Source organism: Mytilus edulis, chromosome 3 (assembly GCF_963676685.1).
Source record: "Mytilus edulis chromosome 3, xbMytEdul2.2, whole genome shotgun sequence".
In the NCBI taxonomy this organism is placed as follows: Eukaryota; Metazoa; Mollusca; class Bivalvia; order Mytilida; family Mytilidae; genus Mytilus; species Mytilus edulis.
Genome location: NC_092346.1, coordinates 58,156,035 through 58,178,420, shown reverse-complemented (window position 1 = coordinate 58,178,420; position 22,386 = coordinate 58,156,035). Strand labels below are relative to the sequence as shown.

Sequence of the window (22,386 nt, the reverse complement as noted above, 5' to 3'; positions counted from 1 at the left end):
CACCTCAATAGAAGAAATAGTACTTACATGTACACAATTCTATACACTCAATAGAAGAAATAGTACTTACATGTACACAATGATATACACTCAATAGAAGAAATAGTACTTACATGTACACAATGATATACACTCAATAGAAGAAATAGTACTTACATGTCCACAATGATATACACTCAATAGAAGAAATAGTACTTACATGTATGTACACAATGATATACACCTCAATAGAAGAAATAGTACTTACATGTACACAATTCTATACACTCAATAGAAGAAATAGTACTTACATGTACACAATGATATACACTCAATAGAAGAAATAGTACTTACATGTACACAATGATATACACTCAATAGAAGAAATAGTACCTACATGTCCACAATGATATATACTCAATAGAAGAAATAGTACTTACATGTCCACAATGATATACACTCAATAGAAGAAATAGTACTTACATGAAGAAATAGTACTTACATGTCCACAATGATATACACTCAATAGAAGAAATAGTACTTACATGTCCACAATGATATACACTCAATAGAAGAAATAGTACTTACATGTCCACAATGATATATACTCAATAGAAGAAATAGTACTTACATGTCCACAATGATATACACTCAATAGAAGAAATAGTACTTACATGTCCACAATGATATACACTCAATAGAAGAAATAGTACTTACATGTACACAATGATATACACTCAATAGAAGATATAGTACTTACATGTACACAATGATATACACTCAATAGAAGAAATAGTACTTACATGTACACAATGATATATACTCAATAGAAGAAATAGTACTTACATGTCCACAATGATATACACTCAATAGAAGAAATAGTACTTACATGTACACAATGATATACACTCAATAGAAGAAATAGTACTTACATGTCCACAATGATATACACTCAATAGAAGAAATAGTACTTACATGTCCACAATAATATACACTCAATAGAAGAAATAGTACTTACATGTCCACAATGATATACACTCAATAGAAGAAATAGTACTTACATGTATGTACACAATGATATACACCTCAATAGAAGAAATAGTACTTACATGTACACAATTCTATACACTCAATAGAAGAAATAGTACTTACATGTACACAATGATATACACTCAATAGAAGAAATAGTACTTACATGTACACAATGATATACACTCAATAGAAGAAATAGTACTTACATGTCCACAATGATATATACTCAATAGAAGAAATAGTACTTACATGTCCACAATGATATATACTCAATAGAAGAAATAGTACTTACATGTCCACAATGATATACACTCAATAGAAGAAATAGTACTTACATGTCCACAATAATATACACTCAATAGAAGAAATAGTACTTACATGTCCACAATGATATACACTCAATAGAAGAAATAGTACTTACATGTCCACAATGATATATACTCAATAGAAGAAATAGTACTTACATGTCCACAATGATATACACTCAATAGAAGAAATAGTACTTACATGTCCACAATAATATACACTCAATAGAAGAAATAGTACTTACATGTCCACAATGATATACACTCAATAGAAGAAATAGTACTTACATGTCCACAATGATATACACTCAATAGAAGAAATAGTACTTACATGAAGAAATAGTACTTACATGTCCACAATGATATACACTCAATAGAAGAAATAGTACTTACATGTACACAATGATATACACTCAATAGAAGAAATAGTACTTACATGTCCACAATGATATATACTCAATAGAAGAAATAGTACTTACATGTCCACAATGATATATACTCAATAGAAGAAATAGTACTTACATGTACACAATGATATACACTCAATAGAAGAAATAGTACTTACATGTCCACAATGATATATACTCAATAGAAGAAATAGTACTTACATGTCCACAATGATATACACTCAATAGAAGAAATAGTACTTACATGTACACAATGATATACACTCAATAGAAGAAATAGTACTTACATGTCCACAATAATATACACTCAATAGAAGAAATAGTACTTACATGTCCACAATGATATACACTCAATAGAAGAAATAGTACTTACATGTCCACAATGATATACACTCAATAGAAGAAATAGTACCTACATGTACACAATGATATACACTCAATAGAAGAAATAGTACTGACATGTCCACAATAATATACACTCAATAGAAGAAATAGTACTTACATGTCCACAATGATATACACTCAATAGAAGAAATAGTACTAACATGTTTGTACACAATGATATACACCTCAATAGAAGAAATAGTACTTACATGTACACAATTCTATACACTCAATAGAAGAAATAGTACTTACATGTACACAATGATATACACTCAATAGAAGAAATAGTACTTACATGTACACAATGATATACACTCAATAGAAGAAATAGTACTTACATGTCCACAATGATATATACTCAATAGAAGAAATAGTACTTACATGTCCACAATGATATATACTCAATAGAAGAAATAGTACTTACATGTCCACAATGATATACACTCAATAGAAGAAATAGTACTTACATGTCCACAATAATATACACTCAATAGAAGAAATAGTACTTACATGTCCACAATGATATACACTCAATAGAAGAAATAGTACTTACATGTCCACAATGATATATACTCAATAGAAGAAATAGTACTTACATGTCCACAATGATATACACTCAATAGAAGAAATAGTACTTACATGTCCACAATAATATACACTCAATAGAAGAAATAGTACTTACATGTCCACAATGATATACACTCAATAGAAGAAATAGTACTTACATGTCCACAATGATATACACTCAATAGAAGAAATAGTACTTACATGTACACAATGATATACACTCAATAGAAGAAATAGTACTTACATGTCCACAATGATATACACTCAATAGAAGAAATAGTACTTACATGTCCACAATAATATACACTCAATAGAAGAAATAGTACCTACATGTACACAATGATATATACTCAATAGAAGAAATAGTACTTACATGTCCACAATGATATACACTCAATAGAAGAAATAGTACTTACATGTACACAATGATATACACTCAATAGAAGAAATAGTACTGACATGTACACAATGATATACACTCAATAGAAGAAATAGTACTTACATGTCCACAATGATATACACTCAATAGAAGAAATAGTACTTACATGTCCACAATGATATACACTCAATAGAAGAAATAGTACTTACATGTCCACAATGATATACACTCAATAGAAGAAATAGTACTTACATGTCCACAATAATATACACTCAATAGAAGAAATAGTACTTACATGTATGTACACAATGATATACACCTCAATAGAAGAAATAGTACTTACATGTCCACAATGATATACACTCAATAGAAGAAATAGTACTTACATGTATGTACACAATGATATACACCTCAATAGAAGAAATAGTACTTACATGTACACAATTCTATACACTCAATAGAAGAAATAGTACTTACATGTACACAATGATATACACTCAATAGAAGAAATAGTACTTACATGTACACAATGATATACACTCAATAGAAGAAATAGTACTTACATGTCCACAATGATATACACTCAATAGAAGAAATAGTACTTACATGTCCACAATGATATATACTCAATAGAAGAAATAGTACTTACATGTCCACAATGATATACACTCAATAGAAGAAATAGTACTTACATGTCCACAATGATATATACTCAATAGAAGAAATAGTACTTACATGTCCACAATGATATACACTCAATAGAAGAAATAGTACTTACATGAAGAAATAGTACTTACATGTATGTACACAATGATATACACCTCAATAGAAGAAATAGTACTTACATGTCCACAATGATATACACTCAATAGAAGAAATAGTACTTACATGTCCACAATGATATACACTCAATAGAAGAAATAGTACTTACATGTCCACAATGATATATACTGAATAGAAGAAATAGTACTTACATGTACATAGTACTTACATGTATGTACACAATGATATACACCTCAATAGAAGAAATAGTACTTACATGTCCACAATGATATACACTCAATAGAAGAAATAGTACTTACATGTCCACAATGATATACACTCAATAGAAGAAATAGTACTTACATGTACACAATGATATACACTCAATAGAAGAAATAGTACTTACATGTACACAATGATATACACTCAATAGAAGAAATAGTACTTACATGTCCACAATGATATACACTCAATAGAAGAAATAGTACTTACATGTCCACAATGATATACACTCAATAGAAGAAATAGTACTTACATGTCCACAATGATATACACTCAATAGAAGAAATAGTACTTACATGTCCACAATGATATACACTCAATAGAAGAAATAGTACTTACATGTCCACAATGATATATACTCAATAGAAGAAATAGTACTTACATGTCCACAATGATATACACTCAATAGAAGAAATAGTACTTACATGAAGAAATAGTACTTACATGTATGTACACAATGATATACACCTCAATAGAAGAAATAGTACTTACATGTCCACAATGATATACACTCAATAGAAGAAATAGTACTTACATGTCCACAATGATATACACTGAATAGAAGAAATAGTACTTACATGTCCACAATGATATACACTCAATAGAAGATATAGTACTTACATGTACACAATGATATACACTCAATAGAAGAAATAGTACTTACATGTATGTACACAATGATATACACCTCAATAGAAGAAATAGTACTTACATGTACACAATTCTATACACTCAATAGAAGAAATAGTACTTACATGTACACAATGATATACACCTCAATAGAAGAAATAGTACCTACATGTACACAATGATATACACTCAATAGAAGAAATAGTACTTACATTTTCACAATGATATACACTCAATAGAATAATCATGTAACTCAACAACATCCAATTTGTAAAAAAGAAAGAAAAAAACCAGGATAAAAAATTGAAAAGGAAAGTAAAATGGCAGAGAATCCTTATAACTTTTTTTTTATAAGAGATTGTAATCCTAAAAGATTTTTTCTACAAAAGGAATGAAAAATTAAAGTTGTTTTATGAACAACTTCCTGCTTAAAACTGCATTTATCCTAGCAGAACAGGAAGAGTCTAGTTAAGTAAAAATCAACAGTTTTGAATCCCCCTAAGACAATACAAATACATTTATTTAGGTTTTATTTAGTGACATAATAACCAAAAATGTCTTTTTTTCAGGATTGTGCTATTCTTCAGATACTGTCAGCAGTGTTATACGAATGTGTCACCAGGGAAAAACCAGAAGCTATAATGTCCTTGCTGGGACTTAATCAGGTAAAACTTTTACTATCAGTTGAGAAAAAACTTCTAGATATTGTGTAAGATGAAATTGAAATAGATTCCCTTTGAGAGAAGAAAATTTGAATTTAATTTGTTATGAAAATTGAATAGTTGGCAGTGACAATCATTAGAACACCTTGGGATATATAAGTCTTAGAACAGTGTAACTTTATTTGTAGGAAGTGAATATCAAATTATTATTTTGAGACATTAATTTCGCTTGTGTTGTATTTTTTTTTGCTTATTGTTGACAAATTTGGTTAAGATGTTTCTTATCAATGTTAAAAAATGTAGGTTCTTTATGAATTCCACATTTATTCCAGCTAGATTTAAAAAAATGGCTGCCAGGGGAAGAACTTAATTTCAAGTTGCATTTTGTTTTTATTTTTTCAGGATCACTTAACTTAACATATTACTGACTACATAAATATAACATATTGATGGAAGAGCATTTTGTTAAATATTTCCCCAAAAGATTAAAAAAATATGTAAAAAAGAAAAATAGAGAAATGAGTCCATCTTAATCTTTACACTACTAAAGACACCTTGGTTGTTCCTGGGATTTCTGACTGTATAAGTAAGATTATCCCTTAGTTTCAAATGTGTCTAGTTGATTTTTCATTATCTGAACCTTGCGACATAAAGGTACGTCATAAATCAAAATGTATTCCCCATGTTTATCAAAAATGGAAATTAAATATGTCATACAGCATAAATCTGCCAACTGAACTGAATTGAACTGGAACCATTTTTTTTTCATTATTGATTACTTTTTAAGAGCTATGTAAAAATTGGTTAGTAATGGAAAATAATTTCATTCTAGTTCAATGTCATGGTTTTGTTTACTTTCCTTTGATTTATCTGTGTTTCATTTGAGGAATTTGAGTTTCAGGATCTAATTTTTTTTATGAAAGAAAAAAAATTTTCAGGACTTATTTTATTTAAACTAATACATGACCTGTCATCTGTAAGTTTCTAAATTGAAAGTTATAGTTGTTGTCTGCCAAAACTGTTTTTTGTTTATTGTTTGTGTATATCAGGTTGTTGGTTTTCCCTTTTAAATTTTTACATTTTGTCATCCAATGGCCTATGTTGTGCTAAATATACTGTATTTGTTTTGATCATTGTTGAAGGTCATATAATGACCTGTTATTGTTCACATCTTTTTCATTTTGTCTGTAACAGATAGTTGTTTTATTGGCAATGATATATCATCTTCTAATTCTCTTTTTAAATTAAATACAGAAAATGATACATTTGTTCTCAAGGCTCGTTGATTTATTTATTTAATTAAGATTCTAGACAAAAAAAACTTTGACTGTAGAGCAGATGGTGTTACATTTATTTAATTTATTTTAGATTTTAGACAAACCAGATTTTGATTTGAAGTCGGAGGGTGTAACACAACTGAAGCTTGCTCTTGCGTACTATAGAAGTAACCATCAGATACTCAGTCAGGATGTAGACCACAAAAATCAGCTGTTAAAGATGGAGTTTCTGTTGTCTCTAAAAGCCAAACTAGAAAATGTTCTAGACAAATGGCAATCAGGTTAGATATTGTTAATGGGATGTTTATCTTTAAAAATTCTATCACATAAACTAGAAAAATGTTCTTGACAAACAGCTTACAGGTTACCATTCTAAAAATGGTCAGTGAAATTCCACTGGAATCCCATACAAATCCCACTTCGGAATTCCAGTGGAATCTCTGTGATATCTCAGTGATATTTTTTAAATCCCAGTGGGATTCAATGAAATCCCAGTGGAATTTCTGGACAATTTCCAATGTGATTTTAATGAATTCCAGTGGGATTGCAGGGCAATTTCTAAGGTGATTGTTCAAGCAAGCAGGTTAGATATTGTTAATGCAATATTCATCTTTGAAATTCTATCATATAGAATTTGTAAGCTAAAGTAAAATGACTCTGACAGGGAAATCAATGAACTAGCATATAACAAGTAGGTGTGAAATGAAAATTTGATTATTTTTCTAAAACACTAAAAGATATTAACACTAAATCTATTATTGTTTCCTTCCTGCTCAGAAATAATTATGACAAGCAATTACTTCTATAGAACCATCATACCTCACCTATAAATTTGCAGGTTTTTTTTTCTAATAACGCTTGAAATTATTTTAATCTTTTTATCTTTCGCCTATGATGCAAAAACAACTTATATTGCACTTACAGTATTAAAGTTATACATTTGTATGGATTTTCTTTGGGCTAAGTACAAGTAATCTTTATAGATATTTATTTATGTTAGGCTTCATACAATTACAATGGCTAATTATGAGTAATAATGTTTAAATAAGTCTGTCTCCATTAGGTGGTGTGTACTCTTCTATGATAGATTTATGTTGTGATTTTGGACGTTAACTCCCAAGTACCTTGGTTCTATAAATTTTACGTTAATTAAGATTTCGTGATTGTGTAATTAGTGTTATTAAAACTCCCATATTTTGTTTATTTTACTATTTCTTCAAAGCTTGATGGTCTTTGCTATTAATATATTTTTATTTGATAAAGTGTCAATTGATATTTATGATCACTGTTCCTAGCAAAGCAAAAAAACATCTTTTAATTGCAACAAGTATCATTCGCAAGAGAAAGAATAAATGTTTATTTGCGATATAGAATGTTGATAAATTATATTGCATGATAGTTATGACTTTTTAAAACAGTTGATCTTTGAAGCGTGTCAGAAATCAAATGAATCGTATGATTATATTTGTATTATGTAAGAAGTAATTGATTACTGTAAGATCGTATGTCTAAATGCATCAGTAGGAATAGTCACTGGGGTTAAGGAGCCATGATAATTGTTGTCTGGCATGGCCCAACACAGTCATCGTGTAAATAACAAAAAATGATTACTATATCTAACGTCATACAATTTCATAAAGTAATTGTGTATCGTTTTTATGATTAGGAAATGTACACTGAACGGATAAATTTAATATCGTAAATTGATGTTAAACAAATGACTATGTTATATAATCTTCATCAAGTAAAGACTATTTGTCACGTTCCAAAGAAATGATAAAAGAAATAAAATACTCTCTCATTTCTACCTCTGCAGATGTCAAATATCTATAATGAAACAAGTATTCAAAATTGATCTGGTAGATAGATTTGTTTTCTCACTTACAAATAGATGTCTATCAATACCTTGGAATTACTAGAAAGCTTCAACGAATTCATTAACGAATTCATTATAAAAAGGCTTTTTGGATAATATTTTGAGATTTCTTCAATTATTGAACAGAAACTAATACCAATGAAAAATTTTAAAAAGATGAAGCTTATAGCTATTGGGGTCAAAAGGTCAAAGTTCAAGGTCACTGTTATTAAATTTGGATTGTTTTTTGTGTCACCTTGACCAAAAAGCAAAACGTTGGTGTGTTGTTTCCAGGAACACCGTCTAGCACGCATTTTATCCAATTTCAGATCAAGTTTGAATCTGTACCGGTCTAATGATTTTGTGCCGAGTTATGGTCCTTAACACCAAACTAATTAGATTTCCACACTTTTCTTTGTCATGCTTGAAAATATTGATTTGATGATTGGTACATTTGTTTTATCATGACAAGTTACAGATTAAGTTAGAATTTTGTTCAGGTCTGATGATTTTGTGCAGAGTTATGGTCCTTGGACTTATATAAAAAATTCACTCAAATGATCAGTTTTCTGCACTTTTTTTTGTCATGGTTAAAGATATTGATTTAATAATTGTTGCTTTGTTTTATCATGAATAGTTATAGATCAAGTTCAAATTTGATTCCAGTTAATGATTTTGTGCAGAGTAATGGTCCTTTGACTTAGAAAAGTTCAGTTTTCCACACTTTTTAGCTCACCTGGCCCGAAGGGCCAAGTGAGCTTTTCTCATCACTTGGCGTCCGTCGTCCGTCGTCCGTCGTCGTCCGTCGTTAACTTTTACAAAAATCTTCTCCTCTGAAACTACTGGACCAAATTAAACCAAACTTGGCCACAATCATCATTGGGGTATCTAGTTTAAAAATTGTGTCCGGTGACCCGCCCAACCAACCAAGATGGCCGCCATGGCTAAAAATAGAACATAGGGGTAAAATGCAGTTTTTGGCTTATAACTCAAAAACCAAAGCATTTAGAGCAAATCTGACATGGGGTAAAATTGTTCATCAGGTTAAGATCTATCTGCCCTGAAATTTTCAGATGAATCAGACAACCCGTTGGTAGGTTGCTGCCCCTGAATTGGTAATTTTGAGAAAATTTTGCTGTTTTTGGTTATTATCTTGAATATTATTATAGATAGAGATAAACTGTGAACAGCAAAAATGTTCAACAAAGTAAGATCTACAAATAAGTCAACCTGACCAAAATGGTCTGTTGACCTCTTTAGAAGTTATTGCCCTTTATAGTCAATTTTTAACCATTTTTCGTAAATCTTAGTTATCTTTTACAAAAATCTTCTCCTCTGAAAATACTGGACCAAATTAAACCAAACTTGGCCACAATCATCATTAGGGTATCTAAATTAAAAATTGTGTCCGGTGATCCGGCCAACCAACCAAGATGGCCGCCATGGCTAAAAATAGAACATAGGGGGTAAAATGCAGTTTTTGGCTTATCACTCAAAAACCGAAGCATTTAGAGCAAATCTGACATGTAGTAAAATTGTTTATCAGGTCAAGATCTATCTGCCCTGAAATTTTGAGATGAATCGGACAACTCGTTGATAGGTTGCTGCCCCTGAATTGGTAATTTTAAGGAAATTTTGCTGTTTTTGGTTATTATCTTGAATATTATTATAGATAGAGATAAACTGTAAACAGCAAAAATGTTCAGCTAAGTAAGATCTACAAATAAGTCAGCATGACCAAAATGGTCTGTTGACCCCTTTAGGAGTTATTGCCCTTTATAGTCAATTTTTAACCATTTTTCGTAAATCTTAGTTATCTTTTACAAAAATCTTCTCCTTTGAAACAACTGGACCAAATTAAACCAAACTTGGCCACAATCATCATTGGGGTATCTAGTTTAAAAATTGTGTCCGGTGACCCGGCCAACCAATCAAGATGGCCGCCATGGCTAAAAATAGAACATAGGGGTAAAATGCAGTTTTTGGCTTATCACTCAAAAACCAAAGCATTTAGAGCAAATCTGACATGTGGTAAAATTGCTTATCAGGTCAAGATCTATCTGCAACAACAAAAGAAAGAGAGTTTTTAACGACCTCAGCTGGCTATACAACCCTTGCACAATCAACTGAATTTTGCAGAAATCATTAATAGGATAGATTGCCCTTATATGATAATTTTTTATTACCTTTTTGTTTTTTTTGGCAAAGTGGGGGGGGGGGGGGTGTTGCGCAACAACAAAACTACTTCACAACTTTCTCATTACTTTGCATTTCTTGTTAGATAAATTTTACAAAAATTCTCCCCTTAAACAACTGTTGAATTTAAACAAACTTGGTTTAAATCACCACTAGGATATCCAGGGACCACTGTGTATGATGACCCTGCCTGCCCACATGGCTGAAATAAAGCATAGGTTTCAAATGCACTTTTTAGTATTATATCTCTGAAACTAAACGACAGTACAACAGTTGCATTTATCATGTAACAATTGTAAATAAAAATATCAGGTGAGCGACACAGGGTCCTTGGACCCTCTAGTTTCGTCATGCTTTAAGATATTTATTTTATAAATCGTATAAAGTTTTATGACAGGTTTCAGAGCAAGTTTGAATTTTGTTTTGGTTTGATGCTTTTGTGCAGAATTGTGGTCCTTGTGGACTTGAAACATTCACACTTAAAAATAATTAGTTTTTCACACTTTTTTTTCGTCTTGCTTAATGATTATCTTATATAGTTATAACACTATGACAATTTGTACATCAAGTTGGCATTTTGTTCCAGTACAAATAATCTTTAACCAGTAAGGGACTATGTGTTGCCATGCAATACTCTCAGAATGCTGGTTTATTTTCTATTTATGCCCTTGGGGCCTTATGTTCTTCGGTCTATGCATTTAATCGTTTGTCTGTCAGTTCACCTATCTGTCACGCTTCAGGTTTAAGTTTTTAGTTTGATGAATTTCAAGTCCAATTACATGTTCCCTATATTATGAGTTTTAACCCCAATTTCAAGAACCATTGAACATAGAAAAGGATAGTGTGGTTGAGGCATCTGTGTCATATACACACTTACTAGTTTAAGGGTTAAATGCTCTATATGATTGAAATTTCTGAATAAAAAGACATGAAATCTTATCTTAGAACTATTTTCAAGACATGAAAGTATAACTAATCACATTCAGTTTCTGTTAGTAGAATTGAAATGTTGTGGTAATTGAATTATAACCAGTGGATAAACCGCAGAATTTAAAAATTATTTAAGAATTGAATGCTTCTTTTTGTAACTTCATTGGGGTGTAAAAGCGTTGAGCGAAGTACATTTTTAGCCCACCTGGCCCAAAGGTCCAAGTGAGCTTTTCTCATCACTTGGCATCCGTTGTCCGTCGTTGTTTACTTTTACAAAATTTTCAGATGAATCGGACAACCGGTTGTTGGGTTGCAGCCCCTAAATTGGTAATTTTAAAGAAATTTTGTCGTTTTTGGTTATTATCTTGAATCCTATTATAGATAGAGATGAACTGTAATAGCAATAATGTTCAGCAAAGTAAGATCTACAAATAAGTCAACATGACCAAAAAGATCAGTTGATCCTTAAGAAGTTATTGCCCTTTATAGTAATTTTTTACCAATTTTTCATTTTTTTTGTAATCTTTTACAAAAATCTTCTCCTCTGAAACTGCATGGCCAACTTTAACTAAACTTGGCCACAATCATCATTGGGGTATCTAGTTTAAAAAATGTGTGCGGTGACCCAGCCAACCAACCAAGATGGCCGCCATGGCTAAAAATAGAACATAGGGGTAAACTGTAGATTTTGGCTTATACCTCTGAAACCAAAGCATTCAGAGAAAATCTGACGTTAAATTGTTTATCCAGTCAATATCTATCTGCTTTGAAATTTTCATAAAAAATGGACAACTGGTTGTTGGTTTGCTGCCCCCCAATTAGTAATTTTTAAAGAAATTTTGCTGTTTTTGGTTAATATCTTGAATACTATTATAGATAGGGATAAACTGAAAACAGCAATAATGTTCAGTAAAGTAAAATCTACAAATAAGTCAGCATGACCAAAATGGTCAGTTGACCCCATAAGGAGTAATTGCCCTTTATAGTCAATTTTTAACAATTTTCATTAATTTGGTAAATTTTTGTAAATTTTTATGGCCCTGCAACAAAGTTGTTGGTGCCATATAGTTTTATCCTTGTCTGAGATTCTAAAATTCCGAAATTCTGTAATTCCGTAATTCTGTAATCCCAAAATTCCGTAATTCCGTCATTCCATCATTCCGCAACAAACCATTATACAGAGGTTTTTTTCTAAACGCCTTTACATATTGGGCTGATTTTTTGTATGTGAATTAACCATGATAAGTTACAGATTAAGTTTAAGTTTCATTCCGCTCCGCTAATTTTTACCGAAATTATGGGCTTTGGACTTTGATAAATTGTTAAAAAGCTCAGTTATACAGACTTTTTTTCTAAACGCTTTCAGATATTGGGATAATTTTTGGCATGTGAGTTAATCAAGATGAGTTAAAGTTTTGTTGTACTTGGCTAATTTTTGCCGAAATTACAGGCTATGGACTTTGATAAATTGTTGAAAATCACAGTTATACAGACTTTTTTTCTAAACGCTTTCAGATATTTGGCTGATTTTTGGTATGTGAGTTACCCATGATGAGTTATAGATCAAGTTTATGTTTTGATTCAATCGACTATTTTTTGCTGTAATTTTGGCTTTGGACTTTGATAATTTTTTGAAAAATCGCATTTATACAGACTTTTTGATGACTATGATGAGTTGCAGATCAAGTTTAAAATTTGTTTTGCTCCGCTAATTTTTGCCAAAACTAAGGGTTAACAACTTTGAAAATTGTTGAAAATCACAGTTATACAGACCTTTTTTCTATACGCCTCCAGATTTTCAGCTGATTTTTGACATGTGAGACTACCATCATGTTTGTGTCCACATGTGTTATTGAAATTGCAGATTTTTTGAAATTTTGAGATGGGGCCATTCGTATTGCTTTGACACATCTAGAGAGAGACGTGGTGTAGTGGTTAGTGCATCGGACTACTAACACAAAGGTTCCTGGTTCGATTTCTGTTTGGGATGAAAATTTCAGGAACTCAATTTTCGGCTCTCCCTTGACACCATCTGGGAGTATGGTCTTGAGGAAACGATGATAGTCCGTCAGAAGCGGAAGATAAATGGCTTACCCGTGTTAAGAGAGAGCCATATCTCTTGCACGTTAAAGACACCTTTGTAGATATTGAAAAATAGTAGGCTAATGCCGCTACAAGGCAGCACTCGCACCCGCAAAGTGGAAAGGGATTAATATAAGTTGCAAAACTTGTTTCCCAATCCACTATAAATAAATATGTTTAAACAAAATAATTTCCTCTGTTACTAATGGGCAAAGATCATTATAGATAGAGATAATTGTAAGTAGCAAGAACGTGCAGTAAAGTAAGAACTTCAAATGCATCACCATCACCAAAACACAATTTTGTCATGAATCCATCTGTGTCCTTTGTTAAATATGCACATAGGACCAAGGTGAGCGACACTGGCTCTTGAAATTTTGAGATGGGGCCATTCGTGTTGCTTTGACACATCTAGAGAGAGACGTGGTGTAGTGGTTAGTGCATCGGACTACTAACACAAAGGTTCCTGGTTCAATTTCTGTTTGGGATGAAAATTTCCGGAACTCAATTTTCGGCTCTCCCTTGACACCATCTGGGAGTATGGTCTTGAGGAAACAACGATAGTCCGTCGGAAGGGGAAGATAAATGGCTTACCCGTGTTAAGAGAGAGCCATATCTCTTGCACGTTAAAGACATCCTTGTAGATTTCGAAAAATAGTAGGCTAATGCCGCTACAAGGCAGCACTCGCACCTGCAAAGTGGAAAGGGATTAATATAAGTTGCAAAACTTGTTTCCCAATCCACTATAAATAAATATGTTTAAACAAAATAATTTCCTCTGTTACTAATGGGCAAAGATCATTATAGATAGAGATAATTGTAAGTAGCAAGAACGTGCAGTAAAGTAAGAACTTTAAATGCATCACCATCACCAAAACACAATTTTGTCATGAATCCATCTGTGTCCTTTGTTTAATATGCACATAGACCAAGGTGAGCGACACAGTCTCTTAAGAGCCTCTAGTTCTAAAAATGTGCGCACGGTCAACGCTTTTACAACCCTATGAAGTTACAAAAAGAAGCATTCAATACTTATAAATACATTTGTTAGCTAGGATCATGAAAACATGATTTTTATCAAGTTTTTATTTAATTCACCTGTGTACTTTAATGTGGGACCTCGTATCATCATGAATGATAAATTTTGTTGTGTAATGCAATTGATTAAGGAATAACGCAAGAAGTGCAGTTAGTCGAACAGAATAATGTATTATAATGAAACATACATTTAATGTAATTATATAAAATTGAAAAATGAATAATGTTTCTTTGGGGTTTTGTGAGAGCCTAGAAGAACAATTCATTAAAAATATTTTATGAAACATCTAAAAGCATTAAAAAATGATCCACAGAAATATTTGTTAAAATTCCTAATTTGTAACCATAAGGTCCAATGGTCTATTATACCGTATAACTTGTATTAGTAAATTGTTTTGTTAGAAAATAATAATGTGTGGGCTTTTAATAGGCCACTATACAGTATGGGTTTTGCTCATTGTAGAAGGCTGTATGGTTGCCTATGATTGCTTACATCCACTTCATTTAAACTTTAGATACATGTCCTTGTTTCATAATTAATAAAGGAATTAAATGCAAAAACAATCTAAAGAAAGTGTCTTAGTTTCACAATTATGATTACTGCTAGTGTACATTAAATTTTGCATAAAATATATATTTTTGATGAAGACCTAGTGAATTATATAGGTCTTATTAAGAAAAAAAATGAATGCAAAGTGACAATAAATATATTGTTTTGACAATGAAGGATATTGATTTCAGATTCATTTAGTTAATACATATAGATTTTTAGTACTTTTGCACTAAATATTTATAACTTTAATCTTTTTTTTATTTTGTTAATCTTAATAAACAACTTTATTATAAATTTTCCAGCTATTCATATTTTCAAAATTGCAAATGGAGCAGAAGTATTTTATGGCAGTCAGCTTTGGGGAAATTAGGAATTATCTGTAAATCAAAATGTTATATAATATTCTGATAAATATTTTCAGTAAACCGTTAGGTATTTTATAGTATCTTTAATGAACCATTTTATATAATACCTAATCACATGAAACTTTATTATTACTTTGTGATGCAGTTTATTGCATGTTTTCGATTTAATAATAAATAGAGATAGCAGATGACTTAAACTAATATCTTTTTTTTTATAACTAAAATGCCTGATAAAAGGACTAGTAATTAAGTTATAAGCTACAAAGAGTCAGCTATTTTAAAGTTGGACTAAAGAGGGAATTGATGAACGTTATTCCTTGTTGTTGTACTTTTTAATTACACTGGTTACTGTGGTTTTATGTGCAGATAGGAAATGGATGATTTCCCTGGAAAATAATTGGTTTTTCTATCTTCAAATATTTGAAAAGTTGATCGATTTAAATTTGTATCTATTAATTTTATTTGTGATGCCTTCCCTGTTTATTTATTTTTAGAATGAAATGTTAACTTGGTAAATTGGGAAGAAACGTGTTCTCATTATAGCATATTATATTATTATGAGACCAAGGAAGAATACTCCCCTGGAAATCAAATAATTGAGTAAAAGAATGTCATATGTCAGTACCTATGTCAGCATGTTATATAAGGGTCTTGTACTTTTATTGTATCACATGGTATACCAGGTGTTATTCTCAGACTCGATTCATCTGTTTGATAGATGAATCGTCCAATTTCTTGACGTTTCTCTTATTCTTTGACATGGTATCATTAATTGTGATTACTTTAAGTTTATATTTGTTCTTTGTTTGTCATTTATACAAAAGAAAAAATGACAGGCCTAGTTAACCTTATTAATTGGCCATTTTCCAATTCTTGAAATAGCAATTCTTCATTATGTTTGAGTTTGGTAATTGGTACAGAAGCAGTTTTGCTTTATAATTGTTTTAAGTTCATTGTTCTCTATAATTGTAATGAAAATACAATTAAATAGCACTTCCAAAACTAATCAAACAAGTGTGATAAAAATTAATCAAAATCTTCAGCTGAATTATTAGAATATTTCTTTACTCCACTTCTACTATTAATTCAGAGACTATTGCGAGCATTTATTATTGTGATTTTGTTATTTTAGACTAAAATGCAATTTGAATTTTTGCAATATTAAGAAAAATCCTGTTCAATATGTGAGTTTAAATTATTCCAATTATAACTCTGTCGCATTTTTCGCAATAATAAAAACATTGCGATAATTTCTTCACTCCAGTTACTACTTTTTCAAATATTTTTCAGATCACATGGAATTGCTGGTTAAATATTTACAAGGAGAAGTTTTAAAAGGTTATGAACTTTTACAGTTGACCCCATATCTGACCTGGTTTGATATTCCAACCCCAACAAATATCTCAAATATAATCGTAGAAGGTGAGTACAAACATTACAACCAATACAAGCTTAATCTGATCTCACTGGCTCAAAAGACAGGGATATATTTCTGTCAAGTTTTGTCCATTGTCTCAGTATTTTCCCTTTGGGGATTCTTTGTTAACTTTTTGAATATAATAGATAATGGAAACCGGGAATGTGTCAAAGAGCTTACAACTAGACCAAAGAGCTAAAACAGCCCAAAGCCACCAATAGGTCTTTAAAGAAAATCCCCTAAACAATTATGTATACCATATTAGTTCAAAAGAAAGATAAAAATAGTCAGTGTATCCATCTGGTTTTGTTAACACTTTCATGGGTACAATTCTTGCTATAAAACTTATACTATAGCTTAATATCAGCAATATTTTTGATAAGTTCTATAATGGGTGCCTTTCACTTTTTTAAAAAGATTTATGCCCCTTGAAAATATTAAATTTATGGAAAATGACCTTGTCAGCCCTCTCACGGGTACAATTCTTGCCTGATTTTTATAAAACTTGTACTATACCTTAATATCGTCAATATCTTGGACAAGTTCTATAATGGTGGTCAATCACTTTTTATACCCCATGCAACGAAGCAGAATTTCATAAAACCTTTTAGATAATTAGGACATACTATGGAGATGTGCATATCGACAGGAAATTATGATTCAATTTTTTTTTCTTACAGTAATTTTATTTCTCCAGTGACAATGTAGGGACGTGGGGTATGTGAGTGTGCTCACTAAGGTTCTTTAATTTTAAAAGATTTATGCCCCTTGGAAATATAAAATCTATGGAAAATGACCTTGTCAGCCTCTCACAGGTAAATTCTTGCCATAAAACTTATACTATAGGTTAATAATAGCGCTATCTCGGACAAATTTTATTTAGGTGGACAATAGTCTTTTTCGAAAAGACTTATGACCCGTGGAAATATTAAATATATGGAAAATGGCCTTTTCATAATTTTTTTTGTCCCCAGCACACGCTTTTTATTTATAGATTGTTTTAAAGAACAACAAAAAAAGATGTTTTTTTAGTTAGTTACTGCCCCGGCCCTGGATAGATAAAATATCTGCAGAGCAGGGGACAATGCAAATATATTAGTTTATTAGGAATGTTATAAGGCATGCCATCAGATGATGGTTAGCCAGGCTCAGGTGTATCCTTGGGCCAAAATTTTAAAGGGATGCTCATTTTAAATAAAGCAAAATGGGGTTGACCTTAAGTACTCCTGAATGTATTCCAAAAACTGATGGTTAAAAACCATGATTTCACATTCATGCTTATTTCAAAAAATATTATGCATGTATATATTAAATTAATTAAGTTTGTCTTAATAGTTTAATTTCTAATTCATTTTTCCTTCAATTCATGTGATGCCCCAAAATGAAACATCCTAAACATATTTTTTTATGCCCCACCTACGATAGTAGAGGGGCATTATGTTTTCTGGTCTGTGCGTCCGTTCGTCCGTCCGTCTGTTCGTTCGTCCATCTGTCCCGCTTCAGGTTAAAGTTTTTGGTCAAGGTAGTTTTTGATGAAGTTGAAGTCCAATCGACTTCAAACTTAGTATAAATGTTCCCTATGATATGATCTTTTTAATTTTAATGCCAAATTAGAGGGTTTACCCCAATTTCACGGTCCACTGAACATAGAAAATGATAGTGCGAGTGGGGCATTCGTGTACTGGGGACACATTCTTGTTTCTCTTAAGTTTAGTTACTATATCTTCAAATCATATGTTATGAATATTGAAAAACCATTGCAAATCATCTCAAAATCAATGAAGAGATTCAACTTGGTTTGTAATTTTGAAGTTACAAAATCTGATATAAAGTGACATTTAACTGAACTGTAATCATTCAACATGAACCAACACCCACCCTATAATACCTACACATAAATAAAAAAATCACAATTAACCAAATAAAACATAACTTATCATGTGATCAACAATTAAACCAATAGAGCAGAATGCCTGATAAAAATATTTATCATTTAACAGTAATCAAAATTCTGTCAAATTGATAGCAAATTGTTGTTTTATGGCTGTACCTAGTGGAATGAACACACATTGTAATTACAAGTCAATCCAGCTTGATTTGTCTTTGTTTTTTCCTAACAACTTTTCGCTTTACATTATGATGACTTGTGTGATAAAACATTTCAATGAATATTGGTATGAAATAGCTCTTTATATCATTAAAACCAGAAGTTGATAAAAAAATAATCTTCCAGAAACAGTTTAATTTTTTTGTTATTGATTTTATGCTAAAAAATTATTTAAGGAAATTTATTAATTATTGTATTTGTCTGCTATATGATTTTTCCATATCTAACTATTCATATTTAATTAGATAAACATTATGTTTTCACCCTCTTTTGGGTCCGTTTGATTCTCAAAGGTTTGAAGCATGCTAGCATATTTGGCACAAACAATTGACTGATTTATGCATATTTTCAAATCCAATTTAATAAACAGATACAACACATCGCAGTAAAAGTCATTGCTTTATGAAGAACAATAAAATGTCCCAATACAATGTGTTCCAATAGAAAAATAAATCAAGACTATGTAATTCCAGGTGGAAAACTCTATAACAGGAACAATATTCAATCATCACAAAAAACAGAATAGATTGTTACGATAACATTATTAAAAATGATTTATAACACAGATTAAAAAAATTCCCTCATAGTTTCTTGCCCAGTAGGAATACTGGAAAAAAATGCTGCATAATATAAATTTATTTGATGACGTACAACCAAAAAAATAGCACTATTATACATTTATCTGTTTCTTTAATTTTTCGATAGATCAAGATGAAAAAAGGGGGGATGTTGAGTACTCAAAAAAACTAAGTTAACCCTGGGCTGCGAGATGTTAACATGCTTGTTTGTCTTTGTTCAGTTTTAGTTATTTTGGTTCTTTTTTTACTTTGAGATTGATAGCAGATCTTTGGTACATAGTCACTGTCAAATATATTCAAAACTTTAGACTTTTGTTAAGAACAATGGTAAACTCTGCATTTTAATACAGTGGAGTATTCAAACATTGTATACAATAGAACATTCTAGATTTGTATACAGTTGAACAATCTTACATGTAAATAGCAGAACATGAAGGAATTCACATTAAATATGGTTAGAAATAAGAAATATAACAGATCAAAATAAAAGTAAAATAGATATCATAATGGTACTTTATTACTAGATGGGAGATTCATTTTCTTTAGAGCCTGTTGTTTTAAAAATTTAATAATATGGGGACGAAGTCCCCTATCACAGTAGAAAATTCAATAAAAAAAAAAAAAAAAAAAATTGGGAAATTTTCCCGAATTTTTTTATTGTACTAATGAACTAATCGTTCCAAAAAATGTCGGATCCGGAATGTTGCGTTTTTGAATTTCCGGATATGCGCAGAAATCTACTTCCATTTGCGGTCTTGTTTGCATGAGACTTTGAATAAAATGTATATTTATCAGTCTAAGAAAGGAACTCAATAAAAAAGACGTTACCTAATGACAGCGTTTCTTTGTTTACATTGAATATGACGTCATAACGTCACAACTAAATCCCTAACAACAGAACCAAAATCAGAAACGTTACGGTATTTCCGTTTCTCTTTTTAACTTGTTTGATTTTTTTCAAAAAACCATACAGACTTGTCCCCATTTCACAGGTAATGCCTGCCTCGTATTAAGTCGTAGCTGCATTAATTACGTTTGGTTTTCAATTACATATCACCAGTCGATGACACAGATTGCAATAAGGTGATGAGATTTCTGTTTGTTATGTTTGAACTGTATTAGAAAAAACAGAAATAGCAAGACTATATGCTTTAAATCACCTTTTGATCAGTCTGTTGATACATAGAGAATATTATATGGCTTTTTCAATATTACATATTTATCAATCTGAGACATCAATATAATCCCAAGAGTTCAACACAAAGGATAATATTGGTTGAGAGTTGATATGATGTGTAGTATAGAAAGAGCCTTTATCATAATATACACTTTATCATATACCTAAAATAGATGTTTTTCAATGTCATGACGGAAAACAGATTAGGGGTTTGATAAAGTGAGTGCAACCATGACTGATATCTGTAAAATCTACTGAAACTTTAAATATTTTAATACTTGCAGGTTCTCCAACCCTACCAGTATTGTGTTCAAACTTGCCATATTTGTCAGTGTCTACATTAAAGAGAATTCTGACTGCATGGAAAGCTGCTGTGTGATACTATGGTGCTGTATTCATTGTTAACATGGATTTAAAGTAAAAGAAGTTGAAAATAACCTATCAAGATTGTATTGAAACGGTTAATGACCTATTGAAACTAATAATGGCAGCAAATTTAAGCATTGAAAAATAAGTATTCCTACCATGTCATCACCACTTAAGTATTACTGAGTTATACCATATGTTTTCATCAGACAGAATGGTCTATTAACAACTGATGTTATAAGAGAAACAAAGAAGTGAAAAAGAAGAAGGAAATTTTAGTATATTTATATGAGTTATCAAAACAAAAATGCAAAAAGTTTATCAAATGTTGCATAAATAAATGATGTCAAGAAATTGATGAAACAAATGGTTCTGAAAATCTAATGTTATATTGAAAGAAACAGACAAGAAAAAAACCATATAAAACAACATTATTGTATACCTACCTGCAACTGTCAAGATGAAAAACAGTTGTAAAAGAATTCTTGAGATGAATTGTTATGCATTATGAACATTTTATTTTCATTTCTTAGGATTGCATATCTTTTCTTTTTCCATACAAAAAAAAAATTATAAAATTATGAGGAAGAAAAAAGAGTTAACAAAAACTGAACAAAGAAAGTAGAAATAATGTTCAACAAAATAACAAATGCAAATAGAAGAAATGAGATTCCAAATATTGAACAAAGTCAGAGAAATATTATACTAGGAAAAAAGAAAAATTAGATAAAGACAAATTGAAATACTTTACAAAGGAAGAAATATTAAAAAAAAAAAAGGAAATATCAATGATATACTGAACAAGGAGAACTGAAGGTAGAAATTTAAAACAGGATCAGAAATTAAGTGAATATATGTAAGTAACAAGCACAATATCATTCAATACCAAAACAAAATGACAGAAGAAAAAAGGTAAAACTATCCAAAACAGGAAAAAATACTAAAACAGAAAACAAAAAAAAACAGAAAACAGAAAAAAATAGAATAATGAACAAAAAAATATAGAAGCAGTTGTCATGTACCAGAAAATACAGGATACATCCGCTTTTATGGTTT

The 22,386-nt window shown here is 30.8% G+C and overlaps 1 protein-coding gene across 6 annotated transcripts in view; it reads left to right on the top strand.

Moving 5' to 3' along the window:
• The window catches only part of LOC139514400 (anaphase-promoting complex subunit 1-like), an 86,849-nt gene extending 65,093 nt beyond the window's left edge, over positions 1 to 21,756 (top strand). For all 6 annotated transcript variants that reach the window (XM_071303582.1, XM_071303580.1, XM_071303581.1 and 3 more), the window contains 4 exons: positions 5,297 to 5,392; positions 6,758 to 6,947; positions 16,976 to 17,107; positions 21,249 to 21,756. In XM_071303582.1, the coding sequence (XP_071159683.1) occupies positions 5,297 to 5,392; positions 6,758 to 6,947; positions 16,976 to 17,107; positions 21,249 to 21,343 (513 nt within the window). In that variant the 3' untranslated portion in view covers positions 21,344 to 21,756. The remainder of the gene's footprint in view (positions 1 to 5,296; positions 5,393 to 6,757; positions 6,948 to 16,975; positions 17,108 to 21,248) is intronic.
• The last annotated feature ends 630 nt before the right edge of the window (positions 21,757 to 22,386 follow it).